The sequence below is a fragment of the Nycticebus coucang genome, chromosome 14 (assembly GCF_027406575.1).
Source record: "Nycticebus coucang isolate mNycCou1 chromosome 14, mNycCou1.pri, whole genome shotgun sequence".
In the NCBI taxonomy this organism is placed as follows: domain Eukaryota; kingdom Metazoa; phylum Chordata; class Mammalia; order Primates; family Lorisidae; genus Nycticebus; species Nycticebus coucang.
Window position 1 is genome coordinate 15,456,448 of NC_069793.1, and position 25,943 is coordinate 15,482,390.

The window sequence follows — 25,943 nt, forward strand, 5'->3', positions numbered from 1 at the left end:
GGGGAGTGTGGGCAGGGCTGTCACATAGCTCCTGGAGTCAGTTAGTGTAAAGGGGCAGGGGCCTGGCTGGCTAAGCCACCTTCATTCACAGAGCTGAGCCCACGGTGGGAAGAGCAGAGATAAGATGATCTGTGGGAGAGGGCATCTACATTCCAACTCAGTGCCCAGCGTCTGGGGAGCTGTGAGTCAGCAGGCCTTGGTTTCCCTCCTCTGGGAAGCGTGTTGAGGGAGCAAGAGAAATACAGACAGTGCCTCAGCAAGTGCAAATACCAGGTGAGATGGTGAAGTCAGGAAAATGATGATTTTTATTGACAAGCAACCCACTAAGCCAATTAAAATTTACTCCATTATAAATGTTCGTTCTTACCTAGCTAGCACCTTTCATCCCACATGATCTTCAATTTAATGTTTACTTGATTCTCTTATAGCATTTTTACATGAATATGAATCTGTAAACAACCAACACAGAGTTTAATATACTAATGATGAAATAAGAGCACTAAAAACACGGGATGGCTACGTCCTTTTTGTCAGTCTGGCCAATGTCTTCTTGTATTTCCCCCGCTTCTTATTTGCAGAGAAGACCTTCAGAGAAGGAGTCATTAGGTGTCCTTGATATTCACATTCCCAGCACACTCAGGGATGCCTGTGGGGCTAATTAATTCCCAGATGAGCAGGGAAGAGTCCTTGCACATCCATGTGCCCCCTTCAGAGATGCATCCGCTTGTGAACATCATGTTTCATAGTAAGCCTTCTTCCAGAGGGCTGCGGATTTCTTCAAAGCCCTGTGTTAAGAGTAAATAAAATCAGGAGGGGAGACTGTAATGTAAAAGGGGCTGCTCCAGGGAGTGTTTTTTCCTCTGCCTGGTTGATGGCAGTGTTATCATTCCCAGCTCTATCCGATCATTGTCCCTGTCTGTTCATGAGTGGAGGGGGTCAAATACATTGAATTGCTTATAGCAGGTGGTTTTTTCCTTTATAGAGGAGATTGAGATTTTCTATCATTTTATTCCTGTCTGTACTCATGCACCTGTACATGACCCATCCTATACCCACCTGCCTACCCTGTTTTATGAAGTGGAAGATATTTTTATGGGCTCTAGGGATACAGCAATGACTAGGAGAGATGTGCATTCTGTCCACATTCTGTGCTCCTCATCTATCTTGAGAGATATATACAAAGTTATGTTATTTGAAAGTGATTACGATAAAGGCCACAGCAGTAGAAAGGCAGGTGCTATAAGAGCACGTTGTGGGTTTAGTCCTGGGGGTTAGAGAAGCCTGACACGTGGAAAAGGCCTTTGGATTTTTCTTTTTTTTGAGACAGAGCCTCAAGTTGTCGCCCTGGGTAGAGTGCCATGGCATCACAGCTCACAGCAACCTCCAACTCCTGGGCTTAAGTGATTCTCTTGATTCAGCTTCCCAAGTACTTGGGACTACAGGTGCCCGGCAGAATGCCTGGCTATTTTTTGCTTGTAGCTGTCATTGTTGTTTGGTAGGCCCAGGCTGGATTTGAACCCTCAGCTATGGTGTATGTGGCTGGAGCCTTAGCTGCTTGAGCTACAGGCGCAGAGGCAGGGAAAAGGCATTTGGGATGAGACTTGGAGAGTGGATGGGAGTCGACGAGGTGATGGGAGGGGAGGAGGAAAAAGGTGGCAAAGGCACGAGATGGCAGGTGGCTGGGAGTTTTGTGGTAACTTAAGGGAGTGAGTGGAGGTGAAGAGTCTGAATCTGGAGCTCTGGTCAGGAATGAGGTCAGATCAGGCCTGCCCTGTCAGCCTCATTCAAGATATGCTTGGTTTCTAATCCTAGAAGACAGAGAAAGTTATTAAACCCAGACCACTAGCTGTTAATTTGATCAGGCCAATGTTGTCTAGGAAATTGCGTGTGAATGCCAAAGGATGAGTCCAGATTCATCTCCTGTGACTTCACTTACTCAGTCACCCTAACCTGATCCTCATGTTTACTGGGCCCTGTAGGCATCTGCGTTTGCAGGACTGGCCCAGAACATTGGGCAGTCCCTCCCACCACGTAACTTCTAAAGCATGTACAAACCTCTCATGGGGATAGAAAAACAATACACAGCTCTGGCTTCGCGAAACTTGAAATTTAGTAGGGGAATAAGACATTTTCACTAAGAAGTTTCTCGACGGCAACAGGTAAATGATAAATATTATTTTTGCTATTAATATAACTGCTGAGGTTGCTCCCTCTAGAGGGCTGTGTCTAGGGTGGGCATACAGGTGCCCCTCAGTAAATGGTTTTGGGTGAATGATTCACAAGCCAGTGAACAGTCTGGAGACTGGCAGCGCAGAGAAATGAGAGCTGTGGGCCAAGAGAAATTATGTTCTTACCAGGGAATGTCTCCAAACGCCTTCAGCATGGGCTTGTTCACGTACTGCAGTCTGTGCTTGGCACACAGTGACCTCACCAGAGGTGCCACTTTGTGGTAATTATGACGCGGCATTGTGGGGAACAGACTAGGGAAACAGACAGGAAATACAAAAAGTTAGATGGAAGAGAAGCCCGAGGGAGCTTTGTTTCCTCTATTACCAAATACAATTATTAATGTAACAGCAGTGCCGACCCACATTTGACCTTGAACAATACTTCTGGTCTGGGAAGTTCAAAAACTCTTCCTGAAATTCTCTCATCTTAGCTCTTGACAGCTCTGGGAGCCACACGGCAAATGCTTGGAAAGTGCTAATGAAACTAACATGCGCTCCATAGAATATGTTTATTTTTGGCCAGGTCGGATGAACGTTCCGGTTGGCTATTGTTCCAAATCACCAGGAAGGGCGCGAGATACTCTCTTCCCGATATCTGTCTTTGTCTCTCTTTTCTTTTTTCCTTCTAACACCTTCTTCATGAATATATAGGTATATAGGGAAATGTCCTAAGATTGGAATAAGACAATGGCTTCTAATCTAAAGGTTTTTACTAACCAGTCAGGTGACCTTCTTGGGTTTTCACCTCCTCATTGATAAAATATGAATAGTAATACTTCCTTATTTTGCTCAGGTTTTTAAGGACTAGCATGTAAGAAAGGTTGAGAAAATTCTGTGAACTAGTCAAAAGTCTTTTCCTTTCTACGACTATCCCAGGTATGGTTTAGAACAAATAAGAAGGATGCAAAAGCCTCTTCCCTGAATATTCTGGGGAGATAGGCTCTCTGGGTGACATCCTTTTCTCTTTCTTTTTTGCATGTGCGGATAGCTGATCCATTGATAAAGTATTGCCAGATACCATTTGAAAATTGCATCAGAGACTGGGATTCATTGTTGATTATTTTGTAATTTTGGCTGTAAAGAGACAGGTATTTAAGTCATAACTAAATTTCAACACAACTTGGTTACCCAAGTGGTGTGATTTTTCTTTGGTTTCACCAACAAACCAAAGATGTAGGAAAACAGCCACAGATTCCTAAGCCTGTAGGTATCTGGAAACTGAGACAACTGAGTCACTGGTACTTTCCCAAGAATCCAGTCTATATTCAGAATTGTTAATGCTTCTTTCCTTCCCTCCTTTCTTCCCTACCTCCCTTACCATTGACGCTAATAGAAAAAGAGAAACCTTTAGAGCATTCTGATTCATTCCCCCCACCCCTGAGACCCTAAACCTAAAGCTCTGCTCTAGACTATATTTGGGTTGCTACACGTGACTTCCCTCACTCCTTTTGTGGACTATTTCTATCACTCACTGGTGCTCGATTTGGAAGTTCAGGTGCCCAGTGAACCAGTCATTGAAAAAGGACTGTTCAACATTACAGGTGGCCAGGACCTGCAAAGAGAAGGCTTACATTAGATAAAAGTGAGCCCAGTGTCAAACAGAGAAAATGTTTATTTATTCTTCCATTTAGTGAATCATTTGAGGAGTGCTTTTTTTTTTTGTGATAAAGTTTCACTTTGTCACTGTCAGTAGAGTGCTATGACATCACAGCTCACAGCAACCTCCAACTCCTGGGCTTAGGTGACTCTCTTGCCTCAGCCTCCCGAGTAGCTGGAACTACAGGCACCTGCCACAATGCCCGGCTATTTTTTGTTGCAGTTTGGTGGGGGCCGAGTTCAAACCAGCCACCCTCGGTATATGGGGCTGGCGCCCTACCCTCTGAGTCACAGGTGCCCCCCCCATTTGAGGAATGCTTATTGAGATCCTATTTAATGTAAGAAACTGTGAGGGACATAACAGATACACAGTCCCAAGTCTAAAGAACCTGTGATTTAAAAAGGAAATTAGATGTCTTGCTAAGAAGTACATACAAGGCAATCTGTATAAAAAAGTCACTATAGACCCAAAGATATGGAAGATTGAGGTATCATAAATGAGGATGCTGGCAGATGGAAGCAGGATTGTAGCATTTTGGTAGGGATTACAAGGGTAGGATACCAATTTTACAGAGATGACCTGCAGAACTTCTAAATAAGGAGTGAGGTGTTCAAAGGTCCTATTCTAGGGTTCTGTGCATGGAAGCATATTCCGGTTAAAGCGGTTTCCTTTAATCCTATGTGTTGTAGTTTAAGCATTAAAAACACCATCCTGAGACAGAGTTCATAGCTTCTCTATGCTGCCAAGATTAAGAACCCTCATGACTATCACTTTAGTTTTTTAAAGATTTTATTCCTGCTGAGGTTGCTGCCATTTGAAATGCTAAATCTATGTTGTTTCACAGTAGTGTTCCCACAGTGTAGTTCACAGAATCTTGAGGGTCCCCAGGGTGCCTTAATGAAATCTGCAAGGTTGAAACTATTTCCATAACACTTCTAAGACATTATTTGCCTTTTTCATTCTCATTTTCTTATGCTTGTATAGTGGGATTTTGTAGAGGCTACTAAACATGGGAGGGCATCATCACTCTGATGTCAGCATGCATTAATTTCATGTCTGCAAACTTTTTGTATAAAGTGCCAGTTAGTAAATATTTTATTTTATTTTTTTTGAGACAGAGTCTCACTATGTTGCCCTGGGTAGAGTGCTGTGGCATCACAGCTCAGCAATCTCCAACTCCCGGGATCAAGCAATTCTCCTGCCTCAGCCTCCCAAGTAGCTGGGACTATAGGCGCCTGCCACAACACCCGGCTATTTTTTGGTTGTAGCTGTCATTGTTGTTTGGCAGGCCCAGGCTGGATTCGAATCTGCCAGCTCCGGTGAGAGTAGTAAATGTTCTAATTTTTCACAACTACTCAACTCAGCTGTGGCAGCATGAAGGAAGTCACAAACAGCATGTGAATAGTGTGTGAATGGATCATACAATATGATTATGGCTGTGTTCCAATAAAACTTTATTTATAAAAACAAGCAGTAGCCTTTGGAGTGTGGATTGGCCTTTGGAGTGTGGTTGACTGACTGAGCAATTCCAGGGGTCCTCAAACTACGGCCCGCGGGCCACATGAGGTGGTGTGATCATATTTTTTCCCGTTTTGTATTTTTACTTCAAAATAAGATGTGTGCAGTGTGCATAGGAATTTGTTCATAGTTTCTTTTTTTTAAACTATAGTCCAGCCCTCCAACGGTCCAAGGGACAGTGAACTGGTCCCCTGTTTAAAAAGTTTGAGGACCCCTGGTTTAGACCAAAGGCCCTATAATCAAATTGCCTCGGTTTAAGAACTGTTTCAATCACCTAGCCGTGTGAACTTAGGTTGGTTATTCAACTTCTTTGTGCCTCAATTTTATCATCTGCAAAGTAAGAACAATTATGTGCTTTTAAGGTTAAACAATTTCTCATATAGATAAATGTGAAGCACTGGATGGTGCCCGGTCCCCAACACCTACTCTTTAAGGTGCAGTATTATCAGTTGTGGTGACCAGTTTCTAAATCAGTGTGGTCTGAAGGACCCTTCCTCCACCATTACCTGAGTACTGAGCCAGTCCCGGTTCTCCTCTGCGCTCATTGTCATGGATATGTGGCTCATCTGGGTAACATACGCAATCCAGGGACTTTCAAGAAACCTTGTGGGGGAGTAAAAGGGGGAGGTGATGAGTCTTTGGGGTTTTTCAGTAGCAACCACGTTGCTGGGCTTGCATAATCCCTGGAAGAGCTGGCTGAGCATTGGCGGGAATGAGAGAGAATCAAAGCTTCCAGTAATGCAGTGCTCATTCTTTCTCCTCTTTGAAAGCCCGTTATGCCCTTCATAGCTAGAGATGACACACTAAGCATTTAGCTACGTGACCTTCCCTGGTGCCACATACAGAGCAGAGCTTCTGAAGTTTTCTGTAGCTCTGGTGCAAAGAACAGAAACACCAGAGGAGCTCAAGGGCATGTGCAAAGTGGTTGACAGCCTGGGCTTTGTCCTCAGATGGAGCTGGATTCAAGCTCTGCGTTGGCACTGGCTTTAGCCCTAACTTGCTCCAACATAACTTTGGGCAAGTGATTTAATCTCCTTGAACTTCAGTTCCTATAGCAGAAATGTAGATGATACAATCTACATTGGAGGTTGTGTGAGGATTACATCAAGTAAGATAAGGCGTGTAAAGCCTTTAAGAAAGTGCCTGAACAGAGCAGCTGCCATTATCCTCACAGTTACTTAGCATTTCGAAAAATAATGCAACACAATGAGGGAGAAATACCTTGGGAAGTTGGAGAGGGCTGTTCAGGCAAAAGCAATAATCCAAGGTCATTTCAGTTTTGGAAAAATCTCTGGTCATAAGAGGACTTTAAAATATTCATGCCCTGGGCAGCACCTGTGGCGCAGTGGGTAGGTTGCCGGCCCCATATAGCGAGGGTGGTGGGTTCGAACCCAGCCCTGGCCAAACTGCAACAAAAAATAGCTGGGCATTCTAGTGGGTGCCTGTAGTCCCAGCTACTTGAGAGGCTAAGGCAAGAGAATCCCTAAGCCCAGGAATTGGAGGTTGCTGTGAGCTGTAATGCCACAGCACTCTACTGAGGGCAACGAAGTGAGACTCTGCCTCAAAAAACAAACAAACAAACAAAAAAATTCATGCCCTGGTATTACTTTTGGCAGAGACTATGATGTCTAACTAGTTTTAAGGACTTGGGTAATAGCTGACATGCTTCAATTGGGGGTCAATGAAATGGGAACAAATAGAATTCAGGCAAATTCTTCTTGCAAGGAACTTGTCTTGTTTAACCAACCATTTTAACTATTTTTTCCCCCACATTTGCTTGAAAATGCCTCAGTTCCAGGAAATGGGGCATGGTGTTAAGATTTTTTGCTAAAGATAGATGGCTCTCAGAAGGAAGGTAAGAGGACCATCTGGGTTGTGGTAATAAGAAAATATTCTTACTTGACCAAATATATGAGCAACAGGGTTCCAAAGACTCCATAGAAAGGGCCAAACATAACGAAATGTCGGATGTAAAAGCTGCTAACCCAGGCGATGTCCTGCAGAGCAAAGCACTCAAAAGTTAGATGTCCGGAGCATAGTTTCATTTCCTCTTCATCTGCCTGGGGTTCCTTCACTTACTGGCTAAATCTTATGTCATATTACTTAAGGAATCTAAGTCTCAAGGGGATCAAGAATTTTCATTTTCCCTCTTCTGTCTGGTCTGGTTTCAGAGAAGAAGCGAAGTTACTCACCCCCCAGTCTCTTCTAAGGTACATCGTTTGCATAGATGTCAGATTGAAATACACAGGCATGAGAAGGGGTAACCCAACTAAAAAGGAACAAAAAAAAAGACGGTGAAGAAATGAGCAGAATGTGACCCCAGAACAGGTTAGCAGGATTCCTAGCTATTCATTGTGCCACTCCCGCAATGCTGGCCCTGAGAAGGGATGCAGGGCCACATCCCGGACCCCACTGGCCTTTCCAAGTCCGAGAAGCTGAACTAAAACTTTGGGCAGTGTCTCCAGGTTCTAGCTCCACCTCAGAGGCCAGGGAAACTTTGATGATGGGAGTAATATTTTTTTTTTCTTCTTCTTCTTCTTTTTTTTTTTTATTGTTGGGGACTCATTGAGGGTACAATAAGCCAGGTTACACTGATTGCATTTGTTAGGTAAAGCCCCTCTTGCAATCATGTCTTGCCCTGAGAAGGTGTGGCACACACCAAGGAAGATGGGAGTAATTTTTGATGGAGGCTTCTCTGAAGAGCTTCTGCTCTGAGTTTTCAAGTTTTCTCAAGGTTGAAGGTTGTTAGAGTCCTTCAGTTTTCCAAAACTCTGGGGATTAGGCTCTGTCACAATTTTTCAGGGTGGCAGATGTAAAGAAGTAGTGCTGATTTTCTTCTCAAGGAGTTATTTACCTGCTTCTCCCCTAGCACCCTCGAGGCTGCCCACGTCACACAGGAGTCGTAGGGACACCCTTTGGCTTTTGGCAAGGACTATGTCCTGGGTCAAATTCCTTTCAGGATCCTCTGAGCCCTTTTCTCCTTGACCAGGTCTTAACCTTGGCCTAGGAGGACTTTAAACTGTCAGTACAGATGATTCATCTACCCCACACTAAGAAACCTGAATACACATTACCCAATGTCCTGACTCTTGGAGGACCTCAGCCCTCTTTCATTTCTACCTAAGAAAGCTCAATGGTCAAAATAATTTACTATTTATTCCAGCCTAAATCTGACCATAGGCATCTGACCTCCTTTTTTTTTTTTTTTAGAGCATTTACTTTAGAAAACTCACAATCATTCATCCTTCTTCTCTTCTTTTGCAATGTATCTTTTAGAACTCAAAAATGTGTTTCTTAAAGACCTTAAGGGAACTATTCGTCTTTCTGAGACATAGTCATCAGGAAGGTGAGGGTCTCTGATTCCTGGACTCTAGAGGGCAGGAGCCCAACTTGGATAAGCGCCAGTCAGCAGACAAGCTGCCCTGGACTAATCACATCGACCATCTCCTACATCCCTTCCCAACTCACCAACATCTTTCAGTAATTTTCCTTTAGTATGCCCCAGAATTTAAAAAGCCTCTCTCCCACCTTTTGTTTCTGCAGAATTAAGCTCATCTTTTACTGAATTCTTTCGCCCGTATTCAGTATCTTAATAAAAATTGTCTTACTCCCTTTAACAAATGTTTTCCTCTTTGTAGTGTAACTAGGACTCATTGGCACCCAAGATGTTAACCTGGTATTTGCAGTGAGGGCCTCAGTGAAACAGCTCCTGGGGGGCAGCAGTTTGTGAGGTGGGCATTCTGCAGCGTGTTCACACTCACGCATTGCTCATTAGCTACCGGCATATTGCATCACTGCAGGCAGGCAAGGTAAAGAGACATTTCTCCGCAAACACTCTGACAGCTTTTTCTTGTGCATACACACATCTAATTAGCTACCTTTCAAATTGGGGCACCAGGGTCATCATTTCTCCAAGAGGTGGGGCAGATGATGAGTATGGGATGGGGGACTATGAATGCCAGCTGTGGAGGAGCTAGCTGGGATGATCGCCCCACCTTTCAAAAATTCCCCCACTGCCCATCTCATGTATATCAGTCAAATCGCCTGCAACAGTGTTTCTCAGCCTCAGTGCAGTGGGCATTTTGGGCCAGATAATTACCTGTGATGAGGGGCTGTCCTCTGTACTGTAGAATGTTGCAATGCGTCCCTGGCTTCTACCCCTTAGATATCAGTACCATCCCACACTTCTGTTGTGATGACCAAAATATGTGTCTGGACACTGTTAAATGTCCCCTGGCATCAAAATTGCCTCCTGGTTGAGAACCACTGGTCTATAGCAGATGTCTGGTTCCTTCCCCAATCTTGCTTTATTTCCCAGTGTGTCAGTGTGTTTCAGACAGGCAATTTCAGAGTTCCTAGCAAACTCTCTTTGTGAGCTGCCATGAGCTTGATTTTGGTTAAGAGCAAAGGTTTTTTGCTTATGATGTTATTTTATTGGTATCAGAATTACCAGCCACCTCCATTTTCCTTCGGGGCTGGCCTGCGTGCTCACACGGAGACATATGCGTCTCCTGCCTTCCACAGCCGCGAGTGCCAGGGAAGATCCCTTCTTCTGCTCAGGATCCTGGCAGATGCCTTTTATTCCTGGGTGTCTCCATTTTCCATTATCACACTGTAAATGTCTCAGATTGTTTTCCCATCTCTCTTCCCTCCCTGTCCAAACATCACTATCCTTTTCAGGTTCAGTCTTCCCAGGAGAGTCCCAGATGCAGGACCCTTGATGGCAGCTGGGCTCCCTCCCTCAGGGGGCCTCGCTCTCCTTCCCTGCTCAGCACCCAGAGTCAGGAGACATTTCCGTTTGCAGATTTCTACCTTATTGAGTCTGAAACAAGACATACTGCTTTTGGCAGTAATAGTAAGACCTGGCTGGTTTCCGTGAAAGTGTTCTGGTCATGCCTTGTGGCTTGACAGGGGCTTGCTTCAAGGGAATGGGGTGATAAGAGATGTGGCTCCGACAGACTCACCTGTGTAGAAGTACAGGTGCTGCTTTTCATAGTCGATGTATTTGATTTTCTTTTTGCCATACTGAAATGGGGAAAGAAAAACACAAAATAAGACAAAGCATTTATCATCATCACGCTCCAGGACAGGGGTCCTCTAACTACAGCCCATGGGCCACATGTGGCCTGCTGAGGACATTTATCTGTCCCTCTGGGTGTTTTTGCCACTGCTGCCTGTCCGGCTTAGCAGCTGACTCTTCCCTGGCCCGCAGTGCGCATGTATGAAATATGAACTGAACTCTCCGACTCCCTTGCATTTATATTCTGATTGCTATGCAGTTGTGTATGATGTTGTATGTCGTGTGCTGTGTAAGCCCCGGTTCACACTGTTGTGATCTCTGAGCAGTGCAAGTTCAGCCATATGCTTGTATGGCTGAACTTGCATTAGATTTGGAAGAAAAAAGGTATACGTGCCTTCTTTTTTCCTGCAGTGGAATCTGATCGCATGGGTCTTCTCACCCATGTGATCAGATTCCTGTGTGAGTTCATAGATCGCAGTGCGGTTGGCATAGGGTACTGTGAAGTGGAAAGGTGGTGGAGGAACCAGCTCTGTAATTGTGCCGGTTCCCACACTGCACCAGTGTGAGCCTGAGGTAAAAGCAGACTTCCACCAATATGGGCACTGGTGAGGCTGAAACGATGTGCACACTGATCAGACTGCACTGATGGGCAGTGCAGTCTATATGTCTCTGTCTGTGCAAAGTTATTGCTGGTATATTGTTTTTGTAGCACTGTATATATATATATATATATATATATATATATATATATATATACAAAAAGGTACGTATACCTTTTTTACTAATAGCAATTTGGAATCCCTAGGAGACAATGATATCAAGAAAGAGAAAAATTGAGTCGGAGTGTAGGATAGTCAAAGAACAGTGGGCTTATGCTTACTTTTTCATGCAGTACAAGGAAAGAGCTGTGTGTTTGATATGCCAGAATATAGTGTCTGTGTTCAAAGAATACAATTTGCATCGGTACTATCAAACTCAACATAAAGACAAATATGATTGTTTGGTCGGAGAAGTGAGAAAAGATAAAATATTGAAACTGAAAAATACATTCACAACTCAGCAAAATACTTTTGTGAAGCAGAAGCAGCTAAATATTTCATCACCGCGAGCAATTTTTCAAGTTGCCAAGCTAACAGCGTGCACCGGCAGACCATTCGTGGAGGGAGAATTTGTTAAAGAATGCCTGCTTTCTGTTGCCAAAGAGATGTGTCCAGAGAAGGCCAATTTATTTAGTACAGTGAGTCTTTCAGGACCCTTAATTACACGAAGGATTGAAGAAATGGGAGACAATTTGCATCAGCATTTGCAAAACTCCACAGAAAAACTTTCCTATTTTTCCTTGGCACTCGGTGAAAGTAACGATGTTAGTGATTCTGCACAACTTCTAATTTTTATTCGTGGGACAAATGACTATTTCGAAGTCACAGAAGAGCTTGCCGCACTGCAACTACAGGACAGGATATCTATGAAAAGGTTTGCCAAACTATGAATGGTTTGGAGCTGGACTACGCTAAACTAGCCAGTGTAACAACTGATGGTGCTCCTAGCATGGTGGGGTCTAAGAAAGGAGCAATTACTCACATTAACCAAGAAGTGGACAAACATAACCATTCTCATCCAATAGCCATACACTGCCTCATCCACCAACAAGCACTGTATAGTAAATCACTGAAGTGGGACTCTGTTATGAAAATTGTGGTATCTTGTATTAACTTCATTAGAGGTAATGCACTAAACCACAGACAATTTCAGCAATTTCTGTCTGAGCTAAATGTTGCCTATGAAGATGTTCTGTACCACTCAGAAGTCCGTTGGCTGAGTCAAGGGCGTTTTGAAACATTTCTATGACTTACTTCCACAGATTACAGCTTTTCTGCTTTCAAAAAAACAAAGAAGTACCAGAACTCAATGATGCCGAATGGAAATGGCATCTTGCCTTTCTGACATATGTAACAGAGCTACTCAACAGTTTCAGTGTGCAACTTCAAGGAAAGGGGAATCTCATCTGTGATATGCAATCACATGTGAAAGCACTTGAAATAAAATTAGGCCTCCTCATCAAACAAGTGGAGGAGGAAAATTTCTGCCATCTCCCCACAACTCAAAATCTGTTAGCGGAAAATCCATTGGTTGCATTCCCAAACAAAACATGTGTGGATTCATTGGAAAAGTTGCAAAAGGAGTTCCAATTTAGATTTAAAGAGCTTCATCTCCATGAACAGGACATACAGCTTTTCCGTAACCCATTTTCTATTGACATTGAAAATGTGGATACAATTTACCAAATGGAACTGGCTGAACTACAGAATTGTGACTCTCTGAAAGACGCATTCAAGTCAAGCAGCCTTCCTAATTTCTATGCGTCTCTCCCCTCTGAGACATATCCTAATCTCAGGAACCATGCACTCAAAGTGGCAACCATCTTTGGCCGCATTTATGTCTGTGAACAGACTTTTTATAGAATGAAACATCTGAAATCTCCAACCAGATCTAGACTAACTGATGCACACTTGCATCGCTTGTTACAACTAGCAGTAACAAATATGGAATCGGACATTGACCATCTCATTAGCCAAAAGCAGACCCATAGTTCCCATTGAAATACTGGTAAGTTTGTTGATTTAACTTTACTTGTTCTTCATTTTAAATATTGTATTTGTTCCCATTTTGTTTTTTTACTTCAAAATAAGATATGTGCAGTGTGCATAGGAACTTGTTCATAGTATTTTTTTTAAACTATAGTCCGGCCCTCCAACAGTCTGAGGGACAGTGAACTGGCCCCTTGTTTAAAAAGTTTGAGGACCCTTGCTCTAGGACGTTTGTGTGTGTGTGCGCGTGTGAGTGTCTAAATCTTTATGGAAAGAGCCATCTGACCGGTTTTGTTACCTGTCAAACCAGAGCACTAGCAGGTGTGGGGAGCCAGCAGCCTTGGGGCCAGGTGGGACCTTCTGCTTTCTTGAGTCTGGCTTTTTGACAACTTCCAAATTTTATGGAACACTTACTTTTAGTTCTAGAAGAACCAGACCTGAGATTGGAGGAAATAGTGTGGCGTCTTTTTGCTTTAATCAAATGTGGGCAATTCTTGCAGAAATAGATCATGGGGATTTTGTTTTTTTTTTTGTTTTTTAAACTGGTGGGAATCATTTTGAATATTTTTTCTTCTTATGTGAAGTGGAATGGAGACTGAACAGGAAAATTTCTAATGAGTTTTTCTAGCTCTTCTTCAACTGTGGTTTTTAGGATTCTGTGCGTAATTCTGACTTCATCTCTATCCATTCATAGAACAGGTACTGAATGGTCACATGATAAAAGGTATGGGCCCGACCCCTTCCTGTCTGCCCATCTCTCCTCTTTTGTGTTCTCATCATGGATCTCAGACTACGATTTACTATTTTAAGGCATGATGCTAATGTATCCTGCCGTTGTTAATACTCTTTTTCCATACTACATCATTGGATTATTTCTGGACATTCTTCTATATATTTATTATGTTTTATACACAGTTATTTATTATATACAGTAATACAATTATTACATATACTCACTATTGAGAATTTACTTCCTTTCCTATGCATTCCTTTAGTTAATTAGCTTGCACTCAAGGCACAAAGACAGCAGATGCTTTGAGAGGAGATAGGAACAATGGTTATATCTCCAGTGCCTGGAAGATGATCAATAAATGTTTGCTGAGGGAATGAATGGATGAATGATAGTTCACACCCCCTCCATGTTTTTCACTATGTTCACTCAGTCACAGCACTTTAAACAGTGTTTGACACTTGCTTCCCCTACTCCTTTGAAATTCTCCTTCCTATGGATATATTTCTTCTCCTATTTAGATGGTTTGGTTGGTCTGTCCTTCTCTTACCATTACACATTAAAATAACAATCATGTAAAAATCCTAGAGGAAAGCATGGGAAATCTTCTAGATGATGTCAGCCTGGGGAAAGATTTTATGAAGAAGATGACATCAAGAATGGCAACTTCAACAAAAATAAACAGATGGGACCTGATTAAGCTGAAAAGTTCTGCACAACTAAGGGCACAATAATCAAAACAAGCAGACAACCTTCAGAATAGGAAAAGATATTTGCACGTTATGAATCTGAGAAAGGATTGATAACTAGAATCTACAGAGAACTCATATTAATCAACAACAACAACAACACCAAAAAGAGCAAACAATATCATCTATCATTGGGCAAGAGACATGAACAGAACCTTCTCCGAAGAAGACAGACGAATGACCAACAACCACAAGAAAAAGTGGTCATCATCTCTAATCATCAGAGAAATACAAATCAAAACCACCCTGAGATATCACCTAACCCCAGTGAGAATAGCTCACATCACAAAATCTCAATGCTGCAAATGTTGGCATGGATGTGGAGGGAAGGGAACACTTGTACACTGCTGGTGGGACTGAAAACTGATACATCCTCCTTGGAAAGAAGTATGGAGAATCCTCAATGAACTCAAAATAGACCTTCCATTTGATCCTGCAATCCCATTACTAGGTATATATCCAACAGAAAAAACATTATTTTCTCATAAGGACATTTGCACTAGATTGTTTATAGTAACTCAATTCACAATTGCCAAGATGGGAAACAACCTAAATGCCCATTGGCCTGGGAATGGATTAATAAGCTGTGGTATATGTATACTATGGAATACTATTCGGCTATAAAAAAGATGTTGACTTTATATCTTGGTGATGTATTTTACTAAGAAGAATGTGCTGAAACACATTCCTCTTAGTAAAATATCACAAGAATGGAAATGCAAGTATCTGATGTACTTAATACTAATATGAATCTGATAAAAAAACCCCTACATGCCCACATGAGAGAATAACACAAGCGTATTCAGACATGGGGAGGGTAGCAGGAGGGAAAGGGGTGAGGAGAGGAGGGAGGGGGATTGGTGAGCTCTCACCTGATGGACACACTGTGAGGGTGGACAGCACACTCCCAGGATGAAGGGCTCAACTGCCTCAACTACAACTTGAACTTTACCTTAGAAACACAAACAATGTAACCTAATCATTTGTACCCTCATGTGAATCTGAATTAAGAAAGGAACTATCATGGTTCTGAAGTGATAATTGCTATTTGTAGTTACTCTCAAATCTTCAAATATTTCAGTAGTGTGAAATACAGAAAAGGGACTAGGTGGAAAATACTTGGGAGGGGACAAAGCTAAATGGATAGATTTTGCACATCACCTCAATGGAGGATCTCTAGTGTGTAAGGACATGAACACAGGACACAGAAGATTCAATAAATGCTTGTTAAAGAAGTTGATGTCTGAATAAAGAAGCGGAAAGACTGGTAGGAAGGAAATATGAAAGGCAGGAAAATCTCAGAACTTATCAGAGATGTTTTTGATGAGAAACTGCTAAATTGTAGGATCTAAATAATTTTAGTGTTTGAATGGAATATAAATACTGCCCTGTACAATGGCTTTGAAACTATATTCCATAGAACTCTCAGGTTCTATGGATGTGTCTCAGGGGCAGCTGCAGAACCTGGGCAGGGGCCTCCCTCATTTGTGAAGAGGCAGCAGGTACACTGAACACAGCTCTGGGAGGCAGGAGGGAGAGGGCCAGGCTGCTTCATGAACTTCAGTGAGACAAACACCCTGGCTTTGGGCAGTGGGTGGGGAGCAACTAGAGAAACCAGCATGTCCCAGTTCTAGTGAAAAGCCTGGAAGTCCACAAACATCAGAGAAGTCCAACAAGTTGTCAAAAGCAAACCATTGTTGCAAGCAAATGGTTTGTGATCACAGCCAATAATTAAAAAAAAAAAAAACTGAATCAAGAGACATTTCCTATTTTGTCTGGAAAAGAGGGTGACTCTCACAGCTTAGGAGAACCTATTTTGAAAAATTTGTAGGATTTTGGATTTATGTACTAGATGGGTCCACTCACCAACTGACAAAGCTACACACCTCTGTTTTGTAAATCTAAGTTTTCCAGGAGAGATAGAAACCTCTTCCTAAGTACCTGATTTTAGGGGCCAGCATTTTCCTCTCACAGAGAGGTTCATTGCTTTGTTTATCCTTGTACTTACTTTTTTTTTTGTTTTTTGTAGAGACAGAGTGTCACTCCATGGCCCTGGGTAGAGTGCCGTGGCCTCACACAGCTCACAGCAACCTCCAACTCCCGGGCCCAAGCGATTCTTTTGCCTCAGCTTCTCGAGCAGCTGGGACTACAGGTGCCTGCCACAACGCCTGGCCATTCTCTGGTTGCAGTTTGGCCGGGGCCAGGCCTGAATCCGCCACCCTTGGTACATGGGGCCGGTGCCCCACTGACTGAGCCACAGGCGCTGCCTCTTGTACTTACTTTTTTAAAAGGAAGGCTCCCTCCTAAATCACTTGGTAATTTAAATAGTCCTTCTTGTGATGGTTTTAAGTGGATATTAAAAAAATCAATAACTGAGAAATTCTGAAGATGACTTTTCCCCTCCATTTTCTGTTGTTTACTAAGTTAAAGTTGGAGCTGGTATTTCTAATTCTGTTACAAGAGATTTAGGATGTGTTTCATGTACAAATGCACTAAAATGAACTTGTACTAAATATAACTGCACAGTGTCTTCTAACTGGGCTAGAATTAGTTGAGATAACTTGATATTTAGTTATTGGTGATCTAGTGCTTAGAGAATGTACTGATCTGTCTTCTCTTTGTTAACATTTCTCCATATCCTTGTTAACCTTTGGACAATCCCTGCCAAACTTAGTTCCACTATCAAACCCTGGTTTGCATCACCTCAGCAGCAATGATAGGCACTGAATAGGGGTGTGTCCATTACTAGGATGGCTCAGAGTGATGTGGGTTTTTATAGTTCCCAGGGCAGGAGGGGCCTGGATGACCATCAAAGCTATAGGTCATGATTCTAAATCTCCAGCCCTAGGTTCAGTTATTTCAATTTTGTATTTAGGACCTAAAAGAAATAAAGATGCTTTGTAAATGTAGAATGCTAGGAAGATTATGTTCACCAGTGTGATGAAAATATGTCAAATGGTCTATAAAACCAGTGTGTGGTGCCCCATGATCGCATTAATGTACACAGCTATGATTTAATAATAATAATAAAAAAAAGAAGTAAAGATGCTCCAAGATCATGTTTGGAGCCAGAACTTCCAGCTTGATCTTTCTAAGGCAAGGCCAAAGGTCAGCCTTTCCAGGAGCCCTTGTCTGGTGCCCAGGATGTCTAAGTGTACCTTGACAGGTTGTGAATCTCCGAGTAGAAAAAGTGGGCCCATGTCGATATCCGGGTCTTTGGGGTAGATGTTTGTTTTTACATGATGTTGAGAGTGCCGGTTATTCCACCAGTTTGGTGATAGGCCCTGAGGAGAAGAGAAGGCTTATTAGCTGGAAGAAAGCTCTCCTGCAATACCCTTTACTGTCAGAGTTTTCTGCATTCATCCCCAAAGCCAAAATACAATATTTGAGTTTCTTGAGCTTGTCTCCACTGCTGGGTCATGGAATGACTCATTGAACAGAGGCTCTCATAGCTTATGAAGAAATAATTCCCTGATCCAGAAACATAACTTCAGGCTAAAACAACTCCTGACAATGAAAATCATAAAAGCCTTTTAAAACCAAATGCTTTTCATCCTTCTTTTATTTGATCCTCATTTACAAAAAAAAACAAAAAACAAGAAATAAACAAATAGAAAAAATCCCAACCTCTCCACTTTCTCTCTACCCCCCCAAAACCCGAAGGTAGTTGGGCAGAGATGATTATTCCTATTTTACATATAAAGGAGTCTGTGCTCCAGAACTTTAATTAGTTCTGGAGAAAAAAGTGGCCCCAGGTTTCCCACTTCAATGAATATTTCAAAGAATTGTACATCTGAAGTGATCTCCTTGGGGGGCTGGACTCAGATCATTACGAGTCCCAGCTTCAATGCCTTCATATGAAAATTAATGAGAAAAACAATATTTCAACTGATGCCAAGCTTGAATCACCTCTGATTAGCTTGTTTGTGATTTTTCTCTCTCTCAGTAAAAGTCTGAAAGTTTTAATAAAGCAAAGGATGTGGAGGCAAAACAACCCGGTTACATAAAGTAGGTGAGTAAACACTGCTGTGGGGTTTGGGCGAATCACCCCCCTCTGTGAGGCTCCCCTCCAGCTCCAGTAAGCACAGTGAAAGCAGATTTACCTCTGTGGGTTGTCTGGGGAGACAGGAGATGCTGTATATACAGTGTAGGCACATTGAGATCCTCGATTTCTCCTCCTTTGTGTTAATCATTTATGGGAGAATAAACAGTATAGTAGTTTTTCATGACATGTTTAACATCTCTTAGTAACTTAGTAACATGTTCTACTCTGTGTTATCTTTTTTTTTTTTTTTTGTACAGACAGAGTCTCACTTTACTGCCCTTGGTAGAGTGCCGTGGTGTCACACGGCTCACAGCAACCTCCAGCTCTTGGGCTTACGTGATTCTCTTGCTCAGCCTCCCAAGCAGCTGGGACTACAGGTGCCCGCCATAACGCCCGGCTATTTTTTTGTTGCAGTTTGGCCAGGGCTGGGTTTGAACTCGCCACCCTCGGTATATGGAGCCAGCGCCCTACTCACTGAGCCACAGGTGCCGCCCTACTCTGTGTTATCTAATACAACAGTCACACATGGTCATTGAGCACTTGAAATATGGCCAGTTGAATTAAGATGAGCTTTATAAGTATCAAATATATACTGAATTTTGGATTCTTAGTATGAAAAAAGTAATGTGAAATATCTCAATAATTTTTACATTTATTGCATTTTGAAGTGACAATGTTTTATCATTTCAATTAAGTTCATAAGCTTATCTTGAAAAGATGGTACATATCTCCTTGCTGAATATCACTGCCATCACCTTTGAAGTGCTTCCCCTGGGAAGTTATGCACTGACACCAGGGCCTAGTTCACCCTTAAAAGCAATTTTGGGACTCTTTTTCTGGAATTGCCATCAGAGCTGTTGTCATATTACCCTTGATGCCCTGAATGTCATCAAAATGTCTTCCTTTCAATATTTCTTTTATCTCTGGTTAAAGAAAAAAGTTGCTGGGTGCCATATCGGGTAAGTAGGGAGGGTGTTCCAAAATAGCTATTTCCTTACTGGCTAACAACTCCCTCACAGACAGTGCTTTTGCACTGTTACAATGCAAGAGCCATGAGTTGTCGGCCAAGATTTTCAGTTAAAATTTTCCTAACCCTTTCTCCATTTATGTTTACTTGGTCTGCAATGCTCTTTACAGTCAGCCAATGATTCTGATGCACCATTTGATGAATTTTTGTCATGTTTTCATCAGTTCTGCTCATTACTGGCTGCCCTGACCTCTCTTCATCACTGACACTTTCTCATCAGAAAAAGACGTTTAATACATTTGTACAGTGCCATTTTCCTCATGGCATTATTCCTATAAACTTGTACGAACATGTTCCTGATTTTACTTTCATTCTTATCAACTATCACAAGAAATTTATAAATGTTTGTTCACTGCTCTAATTCAAGCTCCAACATTCTTGCAATAGCACACAAAAACACAAAATAACAATAATGAATGCTACTCAGCAAGATCCTAGGACCTGTCAACATGAACAGTGCTATGAGAAACTGATATACCAAGGTTATGACATCTTTTTTTTTTTTAATTTTAAGCTTCTTATTTATTTATTTATTTATTTTTTATTGTTGGGGATTCATTGAGGGTACAATAAGCCAGATTACACTGATTGCAATTGTTAGGTAAAGTCCCTCTTGCAATCATGTCTTGCCCCCATAAACTGTGACACACACCAAGGCCCCACCCACCTCCCTCCTTCCCTCTTTCTGTTCCCCCCCCATAACCATAATTGTCATTAATTGTCCTCATATCAAAATTGAGTACATAGGATTCATGCTTCTCCATTCTTGTGATGCTTTACTAAGAATAATGTCTTCCACATCCATCCAGGTTAATACGAAGGATGTAAAGTCTCCATTATTTTTAATGGCTGAATAGTATTCCATGGTATACATATACCACAGCTTGTTAATCCATTCCTGGGTTGGTGGGCATTTAGGCTGTTTCCACATTTTGGCGATTGTAAATTGAGCTGCAATAAACAGTCTAGTACAAGTGTCCTTCTGATAAAAGGATTTTTTTCCTTCTGGGTAGATGCCCAGTAATGGGATTGCAGGATCAAATGGGAGGTCTAGCTTGAGTGCTTTGAGGTTTCTCCATACTTCCTTCCAGAAAGGTTGTACTAGTTTGCAGTCCCACCAGCAGTGTAAAAGTGTTCCCTTCTCTCCACATCCACGCCAGCATCTGCAGTTTTGAGATTTTGTGATGTGGGCCATTCTCACTGGGGTTAGATGATATCTCAGGGTTGTTTTGATTTGCATTTCTCTAATATATAGAGATGATGAACATTTTTTCATGTGTTTGTTAGCCATTCGTCTATTGTCTTTAGAGAAAGACGATATTCATGTCTCTTGCCCATTGATATATGGGATCGTTGGCTTTTTTCATGTGGATTAATTTGAGTTCTCTAATTGTTTGAACAGTGCTCCCAGTGTAAGCACATGGTGGGAGGCCAATTCACAAACCTTATTGGCAGACCTCCTATGTGGGTTAAAAAAAATTACCCTTTAAATGTGATTATTAAAAAATTTAAAATGCATGTCATTTCAATGTGACTTGCTTTGTATTTTTCTTGGAGTGTACTGGTCTAGACCCTATATATCTATTAGAAGGGATGTGTAAGTTTCAAAATCTGTAAGCATTAGGACTGCCTTTCCACAGTCTGCTTTGCAAAGTCCTCTCTTGGGAACTCTCTTTCCATTGCCCAACCAGTAAAAATGGTATTCTCTTCTCATTTCTCTTTTCTTTTCCTCCAAACCAGATCCCTGTCCTGAGTCTCATGCCTAAATGGATGCTTTCCAAATATTTTCTTGTGGATGTCTTGTGTTATCTCAAGCTCAATGTGTCCCAAAATATATTCAACAATTTCTATTTCCCCTTCTGGAGCTTCATCACTGCATTGAATTTTTTCCATCAAATTCCATATGATGAATACAAGGTGACAGTTAAATGGGAAGAACAAGTTCGGGTGCTCTATTACACAAGAGGAGAATACTAAAATATTGTATGTTTCAAGATACCTAGAAAAGAGGTATCTTTGAACATTACCACAAAGAAATGATAAATGTTTAAAGTTAAGAAAAGGTGATCAAGGGTATCCACATAGGGTCAGAAGAGATCAAACTTTCACTCTTTGCAGATGATATGATCGTATATCTGGAAAACACTAGGGATTCTACTACAAAACTTTTAGAAGTGATCAAGGAATATAGCAATGTCTCAGGCTACAAAATCAACACCCATAAATCTGTAGCCTTTATATATACCAACAATAACCAAGCTGAACAAACAGTCAAAGACTATTCCTTTCACAGTAGTGCCAAAGAAGATGAAATATTTGGGAGTATACCTAACAAAGGATGTGAAAGATCTCTACAAAGAGAACTATGAAACTCTAAGAAAAGAAATAGCTGAAGATGTTAACAGATGGAAAAACATACCATGCTCATGGCTGGGAAGAATCAACATTGTTAAAATGTCCATACTGCCCAAAGCAATATATAATTTTAATGCAATTCCTATTAAAGCTCCATTGTCATACTTTAAAGATCTTGAAAAAATAATACTTCATTTTATATGGAATCAGAAAAAACCTCGAATAGCCAAAACATTACTGAGCAATAAAAACAAAGGAGGAGGAATCACACTACCAGACCTGAGACTGTACTATAAATCCATAGTGATCAAAACAGCATGGTACTGGCACAAAAGCAGAAAAGTAGATGTCTGGAACAGAATAGACAACCAACAGATGGATCCAGCTACTTACCGTTATTTGATCTTTGACAAGCCAATTAAAAACATTCAGTGGGGAAAAGATTCCCTATTTAACAAATGGTGCTGGGTGAAGTGGCTGGCAACCTGTAGAAGATTGAAACTGGACCCACACCTTTCACCATTAACCAAGATAGACTCTCACTGGATAAAATATTTAAACTTAAGACATGAAACTATAAAAATGCTTGAAGAAAGTGCAGGGAAAATTCTTGAAGGAATCGGCCTGGGTGAATATTTTATGAGGAGGACTCCCCAGGCAATTGAAGCAGTATCAAAAATACGCTACTGGGACCTGATCAAACTAAAAAGCTTCTGCACAGCCAAGAACATAGTGAGTAAAGCAAGCAGACAGCCCTCAGAATGGGAGAAAATATTTGCAGGTTATACCTCCGATAAAGGTCTAATAACCAGAATCCACAGAGAACTCAAATGTATTAGCAAGAAAAGAACATGTGACCCCATTTCAGGGTGGGCAAGGGACTTGAAGAGAAACTTCTCTAAAGAAGACCGACGCAAGTTCTACAAACACATGAAAAAAAGCTCATCATCCTTAATCATCAGAGAAATGCAAATCAAAACTACTCTGAGATATCACCTAACCCCAGTAAGAGTAGCCCACATAACAAAATCCCAAAACCAGAGATGTTGGCGTGGATGTGGAGAAAAGGGCACACTTCTACACTGCTGGTGGGAATGCCCACTAATACGTTCCTTCTGGAAGGATGTTTGGAGAATACTTAGAGACCAAAAAATAGACCTGCCATTCGATCCTATAATTCCTTTACTAGGTTTATACCCAGAAGACCAAAAGTCACAATATAACAAAGACATCTGTACCAGAATGTTTATTGCAGCCCACTTCATAATTGCTAAGTCATGGAAGAAGCCCAAGTGCCCATCGACCCACGAATGGACTAGCAAATTGTGGTACATGTATATCATGGAATATTATGCAGCCTTAAAGAAAGATGGAGACTTTACCTCTTCCATGTTTACATGGATGGAGCTGGAACATATTCTTCTTAGCAAAGTATCTCAGGAATGGAAGAAAAAGTATCCAAGGTACTCAGCCCTACTATGAAGCTAAATTATAGCTTTCACATGAAGACTATAACCCAACTATAGCACAAGACTATGGGGAAAGGGCCAAGGAAGGGGAAGGGAGGGGGGAGGTTTTGGTGGAGGGAGGGTAATGGGAGGGGCCACATCTATGGTGCATCTTAGAATGGATACAGGCGATTGCACTAATGTACACAGCTATGATTTAACAATAAAAAAAAATAAAGTTATGGAGATACTGTTTACCCTGAATTGGTCATTATATAATGTATTTATGCATCAAAACATCATATTATATCCCATATGCATAATTGTCATATATCAATTAAAATAAAATGAAAAAGAAAACATGCTGAGAGAATTTTTTTTTGTTTTTTAAAGACAGAGTCTCACTCTGTAGCCCTGGGTAGAGTACCGAGGCATCATAACTCACAGCAACCTCAAATGCCTGGTTTCAAGTGATCCTCTTGCCTCAGCCTCCTGAGTTGCTAGGATTACAGGTACCAGCATAACACCAAACTAGTTTTTCTACTTCTAGTAGATACGGGGTCTTGCTCTTGCTCAGCCTGTTCTTGAACTTGTGAGCTCAAGTGATCCATCTGCCTTGGCCTCCCATAGTGCTAGGATTACAGGTATGAGCCACTGCACTCAGACTGAGAGAAAAAATTTTTAAAAATTACACTCTTATACTTGTGCAGTTTTTCATCCACCCATTATTTACTTTGTACTATGCACCATGTATCAGATAATGAATGAGGAATATGTAATATAAAGATAAATGTGATAAAATGGGGTTCCCATACTTCTGAAACATACAATTTAATGAGAGAAGTAGACAGCTAAGCTCAGCCAGTGTGATGAGGAATTATTCTCTTTCTCAATTAAGTCTTTCAAAAGACATTTTGGCCTCTTCCATCAGCTGATTGTACTCTTCCAGCCAATGACTACGTATGGTAACTGGAAATCTGAGAGAAGGTTTTGATTTATGACAGCTTAGGGCAGCAGATCTTAACAGATAATGCTTAGGATGGTAGTCAGTGTAATTTATGGGTATGAGCTAAAGTAGTTGGTTCTCCCTGGCCTTTCTGTCTGGAAGCCACATGAGCAGAGACAAAGGAGAGAATACTTCATGGGCAAGTGAGGATTATAAAGTCATGCCAAATTGGCTGCCCCATGCACTACGTTATAAACAGAACCCATGGTAAGGCATTGCTCATTTCCACGTTAGGTCATTTCTTGGTGCAGTAGAAAGAATCAGGCTTTGGACTAAAACCAACCTGAAGTTAAATCTGTGCTTATCCATCTTCTTAGGTGAGTGACCTTGGGCAATTTCCTTATCTCTTAAATAACATGTTTGACATTTTTCCTTCTCCCATCAAAATGAAATGTTTTAGCATGTCATCATGGAGTCAGTACAGACCAGTATTTCTAGGAAGATCTTAATTTCAGTATTCTGTCCCATTATTCTTACAAAAAGATTTGATTCTTATAGTTCTAAAATGTGCACACCTAGGGTCTTAAAATTATACTACAGTGAGTGCTATATGCAAAAGTCTAAAATGTATACAGATGTTTCATAGTTTATTTTCAGAAGGGCTGTTTTATTGTATGAACACCGAAAAGATGTGAACATATATATTTTTGTGCAACTAGTTGAAAAACCCAAAGAATCTCAATATCTATGCCCTTTACATAAAAGGGGTGAAAGAGGTAATTAATAGGAAGTTAAGTTTTGAAATTTAAAACTGTGATGCATGAACAAGGTGGAGATGTAGCTGTTTATGTTATAATTTCCTTTGTCATATCCTCACCACAAGTAATTTTCTCTCCTGCACATCATTGAGACCTATACCTGCAGAAATGCAGAATAAAGTTGATTCGCTATTAAAAGCCATTTCCTAGTTTCTCATTCTGCTCACGTATCATAGAGGATATATTCATTTTAACTGGTGAAAATTGTTTCTGGGGAAAAATTTTATATGTAAAAAGCTGTCTACAGATTTGGAGCAATAAGATAGTACTGACTTTAAAATGTGCCCTCAAGGATGAGGTTCATCTGAAATATTCCACACCCTTGCACCAAATCAGTTTCTACTTTCTCCAAGGCGCAGGAGTCTCACCTTTCATCTGAATCCTCAGAACAGGGCATGGAAATTGAGAAGTCTTGTTAACTAAAAATGCTCAAGGACATGATAAAAACACCTGCCTTTACTCTGTGGCATTTCTGAGTGCATCCAGAAACACCTCACCTACCTAACATCGGTGGATAAAGGGTCCAACAGGATGCGTACAAGAATTGTCGGGTTAAGTGAAACTTGTCACATAAAATGACAATTTATCATTTGTTCTAAGCATTTCAAGAGACAGACATGTCTCTAATATGGATCCAAATCCAAATCTGTGCTACGTAGTTTACTCAAGCCTCAGTGTGCTCAGAGGGAGATAGCGTGGGTCAGAACAGGTGATTACAAGCACATTGCTCCTCAGTGATGTTGTGACTTGTGGTTTACTTCCCTATCTCGATGATACCATACCATCACCACTAAATATTGGTCTTAATGATTCTAGGCCCTCATTTTGATTATGGAAGACTGTTCCTACTTATAGTAACAGTTAATCATTATTG

The 25,943-nt window shown here is 41.3% G+C and overlaps 1 protein-coding gene across 1 annotated transcript in view; it reads right to left on the reverse strand.

Annotated features, from left to right (window-relative positions):
• Nucleotides 1–296: 296 nt before the first annotated feature.
• LOC128565392 (fatty acid desaturase 2-like protein FADS2B) overlaps nucleotides 297–25,943 on the reverse strand; it is a 63,716-nt gene continuing 38,069 nt past the window's right edge. Inside the window, exons 5-12 of the mRNA XM_053561812.1 lie at nucleotides 17,589–17,714; nucleotides 10,308–10,368; nucleotides 7,536–7,612; nucleotides 7,243–7,340; nucleotides 5,850–5,946; nucleotides 3,701–3,780; nucleotides 2,355–2,480; nucleotides 297–785 (exon numbers count right to left, since the gene is read on the reverse strand). Coding sequence (XP_053417787.1) covers nucleotides 734–785; nucleotides 2,355–2,480; nucleotides 3,701–3,780; nucleotides 5,850–5,946; nucleotides 7,243–7,340; nucleotides 7,536–7,612; nucleotides 10,308–10,368; nucleotides 17,589–17,714 — 717 coding nt within the window. The 3' untranslated portion in view covers nucleotides 297–733. The remainder of the gene's footprint in view (nucleotides 786–2,354; nucleotides 2,481–3,700; nucleotides 3,781–5,849; nucleotides 5,947–7,242; nucleotides 7,341–7,535; nucleotides 7,613–10,307; nucleotides 10,369–17,588; nucleotides 17,715–25,943) is intronic.